A 6594-nucleotide genomic window follows, 5' to 3' on the forward strand; every position below is an offset into this window, starting at 1 on the left:
TTGTGTGTGTGTGTGTGTGTGTGTGTGTGTGTGTGTGTGTGTGTGTGTGTGTGTGTGTGTGTGTGTGTGTGTGTGTGCGCGCGTGCGCGCATATACAAATTACCAAAAAGATTTATATAAAGTGGCCCACTATTTTAATATTTCGCTCCCAGACTTCAATTTTTGATTTTAGAAAAAAATGTTTTACATAAAAGTACAACATGCTTGCGCTGATGAAAAATGTATTTTGATCATGTTTTTTTTCTTTTAAGTAGAGGCATCAAAAAGATCTGAAGGTCACTTTTCTTTTTTTGAACGGAATTATACGATTTTTTTACATAGTATGATTCATCTCATTATTTTGTTCATAAAAGTATTAAAGTATAATACAATTATCAAAAAATTAATTTACGAGATATTTAATATTTTATGTTAATGTGCTAGAATAAAGTATACAAAATATCTGGTAAACTATTGGGTTTTTATCTCTATACTTTTATATAGTACAGAATAATTAGAGAGATTATTTTACTATATAAAAAAAATATAATTCCATTTAAAAAAATTTAGGTGACTTTCATATCTTTTTAATGCCTCCATCAAGAAAAATAACATGAAATATGTTTCTCTCGAAACCGTTTCATTTTTGTCTAAAAAATTTTAGAGGTGAGACATTAAATAGTCCGCCCTGTATATATAATTCTAGTCAATATCAATTTGTTAACATGTTCTTACCGTGATTTATCAGTGTCAAACATGTCGAACATCTCCCCGACGGATACCTTTCGTTTTTCACTATATAAAAAGTAAAAATAAGAAAATGCAAATTGCATGTCTTCGGAATCTCTCACTTTATGACTAGATGTTTTCTTAAATTCTGATTCAAATTTCTCTTGCATATTATTTACGATCCATTTATCTATTAAGTGTGGCATGTGTGCTGGCACTCTTCTTCGTTCAAGGCCATAAGCGGCATTATATATCTTATTAACATACAACAAAGATTCTGCATAAGTGTCCAGCCCTCGTGCGTTACGTTTCCATTGATTAAGATATGCAAATTTGTCGAATTTAATTGAATTATTGGACTGTGCCACATTCATGATATTACGATAATGTTTTAATCGTTTAATATGATATGCAGTTTTGTTCGAAGTATTTGCGTGTAAAAATTTGGAATATATAGGCTTAAAATCTCTCGTAAGTTTATAATCCTTTTCATCGTCAAATTTCGTATCTCGTATTTGTAATTCCCTAGAACTACTATTTCCAAGATCATGAAATTTATAGAGCTTAGAAGAAATATTAAAATTATATGAATGCAATATTTGCGTTTCGGATACTCTGTGTGCATTTTTTCGTGATGAATAAACATTTTTTTTGCGCAATATACTTAGTAGTTTCAACTCATTACTATTTTCACGAGAATCTTGCAGATACTTGTAAGGATAATCATCTTCCTCTTCCATTATCTCGCTATCTATAGGTACATCAGTCGTTTGACAATCTCCACCTATGTAATCCATCAGGATAGACAATATTCTTTCAAACAATTCATTAAAAATATATTTGCGTGTCATCATTATAAAGGAATAATTTAGTCACCATCAAATTCGCATAATGTCGTATTACAAGCGTAGTCACATGATCCGTCACCTACCCATGCCCATGGACAGATTTCAGAGCAATCAGGAACCCACCATGCCAGATATATTTTTTGTCCACCCGCTTGAGTTACAAAGTCTTCTGGCCAGATTTCGGCACCTAACATTACATCGTCGTTAAAATATAAAAATTTATCAGAGACTCCAGGTATCCTGGAAGAAGTAAAATAAATGTTGCATGTCTATATATACAATTGTTACATGTGAGTAACCATAGCAAAAGCAGCTATATCCAAAAATATTTAAAAATTAGATTTTGAAATCCCTGAATTATATAAGTGGAAAAAAGTTCGTGGTGTTTTCCCGTTAGATGGCATTAAAAAACGCCACGAACTTTTTCCCATATCTAATGTTTTGAAATTTCTTTTTTATTACGAATTGAATGTTTAAAAAATGTGCTGAAACAGTTACAAATTTTATAAAGTGAATTGAAGCTAATTGAAAAAAAAAAAGTTTAAATTATCCCTATTGTATGGAGAAAAGTGCAAAAAAAGTTAAAATCCAAATCTATATTGCAAATGCAGTTATCCATTCACGATTTAATAAAAATCATAGACATTTTATTCCACAATCAGCTAAAATCTTCAGCTGCAAAATTAAATGTATTCTATTTTAATAAATAGAAATTATATAGAAATTGTATTTCTTAGATTGTATTATACACATTTTGTTAATTAAAAATAATTATTTTTTTCTTTAAATTTTCAAAAAGAAAATCTTACTGATAGCTCAATAAGAAAAATTTTGTATAAAAGTTTAAAAAATCTTGCTTCAAAAAAATTTCAATGGAGATAACAACTTTTGCCAATGGGCTACCGATGTAATGTATCTCACATTTCCAAGCACCTATGAATATGACTTTCAATAGCAGGACTAGAAAAAGTTGGTAAATCGCTTTTATTCAGAAAAATATCTTCATGAGTGACTAGAGTTATCCGAGGATTATCCATATCGAGCCAACTTGGTATTTGACCATTGGTAACGATGTAAACATGTCTCACCCAGGGTGCATACATTTCCAATGATCGTAACGAATAACGCAACTCGTCTTTATCACTGAATCTTGAAGTTACGGCACTAAGATCCACAATGGAAACATGTTTCTGAAAGCTTTCTAAAAACATTGGATCAGATCCATTTACCCATGTATACACTACATCTATAGGAACATGTTGGCATAATTTGTTTTGGAAAGATTTTCCCAGGATATTATCATTGAAGGAATGAAAAACTGCTTCGTACTTTTCCTTGCTCCATATTAACCATACCTATGTAATGAAATTTTAATTTATCAAATATTTCAATATGTAAAATGTTTTATTCAGTATGTATATATATCTATATATATATATATAAAACATTTCAGTTAAAAGATTTAATTGATTTAAAGTATAAACTTCTGTTGTTATCTGGATGTATTTATACGACATGCATAAAGAAAATAAATGTTATTCTAACCTCTCCAAAATGTACTATGCCGATGAATATGCAAGTAAACGCCACCAGTACCACAAGCAATGAATACTTATACGAAAGCAAGTCGTAACACCGTCGCTGTATTAACTTCCATGTGCTCATTATATTGATAAAGACGTTAAATGCAATTAGCATCACCAAGCTGCATTCAGCAGAGAAAATCACTACACGAGCGTTTTACGCCATGGTGGAAAGACGAAAAATGAGCCTGTAGGTCTATTCTGTAATTTTTAACTTGTGAACACTGAACAGTAGTCAATTCAACACATTGAATTGACTACTGTTCCTTATTGCTTAAGTCCGATTGCACCAATATTACTTCAAGGCTTAAAACTCTCTCTGTCTCTGTCTCTCTTTCGCTTTAAAACGAAATGAAGAGTTTTAAGTCTTGCTTAAGCCCATTCTACAATGGGCAGTAGCAGCAGTGGATTAAGGAGTAGGCGTAGAATCAGAAAGAAATCAATTAATCATAATCGAATAAGGATAATTAACTATGATTAGTCGATTTCTATGCCTACTCTTTAATTCACTACTGCTATTGCCCATTGTAGAATGGGCTTAAAAGTCAAAGTAATATTGATACAACCGGATCTTGTCGCTTAAATTTATTTGTATGGCCCTAACTTGCTTTTATAAGCTGTTCAATATTCCCATTGTAGATGGCTCTTTTGTTATTAAAGATAAAGATAAAGAACCAATAGATTCCCAGCAAGAATGGATTAAAATGGATTAAAATTTTTTCTATCCGAATGCGTATTTTAAATAGCATTCAATCCATTTTAATCCATTCTCGTTTGCTGCATTGTGCACAGAAAAAGCTAATATTTTTAGATTGAAAGGCATAGAGATATGCGCCATGCAATTCCTATAAATGAATAAAAATGCATTCAGGATTGAAAAGCATTCATTTACATTCGTAAATCAATATTTCTGAAAATCTGAATCCATTTCAATTCATTTCAATCCATTCTCGTTTGCTGAGTTCTTTATCTGTATCTTTAAATCAATTTAATTGACAATAAACAGATTTAAATTGTAAAAACGTTATATTAACATGATATTCGTATAGATAATTAGTTTATTAGGTATAAAGGATAATGAACATTAGCAATAAATAAAATTACATTACTACTTGTTTTTTAGAAGTCGCAATGTAATTTTATGTAATTTTTTTCTATATAAGGCAGAAACGTGAAAATTTTTTGTGTATGTGTGTATGTATGATATATGCATATGTACGTTATACATATGTACCTAACAAACGAGAATAGATTGAAATAGATTGGAAATCTTCAATCCATCCAAATCCATATTTTATATTCATTAAAATACATCGAATTCCATGGAAATGAATTTCTATTCGATAAAATGAATAGAAATGCCAATGCTTCTAAAATAAAATAGATTCAAATATTTTTTCCAAAAAATACACACAAAATAATAAAAATGGATTGAAAATATGCAAAAAAATAATGCATGTAAAATTTAAGAAAGTATAATTTTTATTATAAATGTTATTATAAATGTATTTATAAATGTAGTTATAGGAATAATTTATTATAAATAAAATGTTATAACGATAATATATATATATAAAATAAATATATATAAAATATATATAAAATCGGCTTTTTTCTATTATTCAAGAGGATATTATTCAAGAGGATAGATTTATTATTGAAGATTGTTTTGACACTCGCTGTGGATCTTCTCGGATGTTTCAGTTGTCTGAAACATAATTGTTAATATATATAAATATGAAAATGTGTCAGCAAAACGATGCATTGTAGAATTATTCGTTTTTTTAAATGAAAGAAATCTTCAGAATAAAAAAAATCGACTACAAATACTATTAAAATTTCAATATTGGATGCGATAAACTTGATCGTGATGGAGAAATTGTGGCAAAAAAAAAATCGACTACAAATACTATTAAAATTTCAATATTGGATGCGATAAACTTGATCGTGATGGAGAAATTGTGGCAAATATGTTGAACTTTACAATCATAATGCTATTTAAGAAATCTGTAAAATCAATTTCATTAATGATTTCAAATATACTCTATATTTATAGAGGATTATGTTCTAAAATTTGTCGTTCAAAATACTATAATAAGAAAGTTTTCGAAAAATTAAATAGAAAAATTTTTTGTAAATTTTATTTCAAATTTTTGAGATATAACTATTTAAATATGGCCAATTATAAACTATCTTTAGAGTGTTACTTATGAGTAATAGTGAGCACGTTGAAATGAGCGCTCACCCCCTCCCGCGTTAACTCTCATTAGCCTTAAATATCTTTGTTATTGTATTTTAAAGACTGAGAAGTATTTTATATTTCTATCTATTTATAAATGAATATACCTTTCACTTTTTGTTATCAAGTTGTTTGGTGTTTTTTTCTTCCTGTTGCTCTCTTTGTCAGATAACATTGATTCAAGAAAGGTCTTACGCGAAAATGAAATTATCAATAAATCTCCCACGAAAATGCTTGGTGTATGCGAGTCAATGATAAGTGCATAACTTTCCTTCGTTATCCATAACATGTCCCAAATGAATCTGTATGTCCCATATGAATCTGTAATTTTTAATATAAAATACTTTCATGTTCGCAGACACATTTCTGTGAGCATTAAAGAAAACATTCATAAGATTCCGACTGTCATCGCAGTAAAACAAATATTATTTAGTCCACAACAAAAAAAATATTGATAGTGATAGAACTTTTAAAAGTATCAAAAAATATATTTTAAAAAAGTCTAAAATATTATAAAAAATGATTATAAGATTTTTGAATATTTTGTGACGGCAAATGTTCTGAAAACATTTTATGATCGAATGTATATTATTTTCTGTCATTATCAATATTTTTTGCTATTTTCTATCATTATATATTATTTCTATATTTTCTATCATTATCAATATTTTTTCTACAATAAAAAATACGTACTATTTTGTCTTTTAATTTTATAATTCATCTCGCTTGTAAATTACAATTTATAGATTATAATTTTCAATATTCTTAAAAATATAAATCAATACTTGTGATTTTACTTCTGAAAGTAGTATATTGAAACAAAATAACTTTTGAAAATGGCTTTACCTTTACGTGAATTTATAATGAAAATATAATATTACTAAATTTTACTAACTATAGGTAATTCATATACATATGTATACATATAGATAACATCATATTGTACTTTGGAAATACGAATGATCACTGGATATTTGCTTATTAATGAGGATTAATTTGACCATCAGTTACTAATCAATGGAATAAATCATAATGTTGGAAACAGGAACTCGTCAACAGGAAAATCATCAAAATATATATGTAAAAAAACCATATACAACACTACGCTTCAGTTCTGCAACAATATACAATAATAATATTTCAAACACAAGAATTACTATTTCATCGTTAGCGATAATTTTAGCATAGATTTAAATAATACGTTGATAATTATTGA

The 6594-nt window shown here is 28.3% G+C and overlaps 1 protein-coding gene across 1 annotated transcript in view; it reads right to left on the minus strand.

The window, feature by feature from the left end:
* LOC105620156 (N-acetylglucosamine-1-phosphotransferase subunits alpha/beta) overlaps window positions 1-3254 on the minus strand; it is a 7290-nt gene extending 4036 nt beyond the window's left edge. Inside the window, exons 1-4 of the mRNA XM_012201662.1 lie at window positions 3102-3254; window positions 2478-2911; window positions 1585-1796; window positions 715-1492 (exon numbers count right to left, since the gene is read on the minus strand). Coding sequence (XP_012057052.1) covers window positions 715-1492; window positions 1585-1796; window positions 2478-2911; window positions 3102-3254 — 1577 coding nt within the window. The remainder of the gene's footprint in view (window positions 1-714; window positions 1493-1584; window positions 1797-2477; window positions 2912-3101) is intronic.
* Window positions 3255-6594: the final 3340 nt, after the last annotated feature.

The sequence above is a fragment of the Atta cephalotes genome, assembly GCF_000143395.1.
Source record: "Atta cephalotes unplaced genomic scaffold scaffold00024, whole genome shotgun sequence".
NCBI lineage: Eukaryota > Metazoa > Arthropoda > Insecta > Hymenoptera > Formicidae > Atta > Atta cephalotes.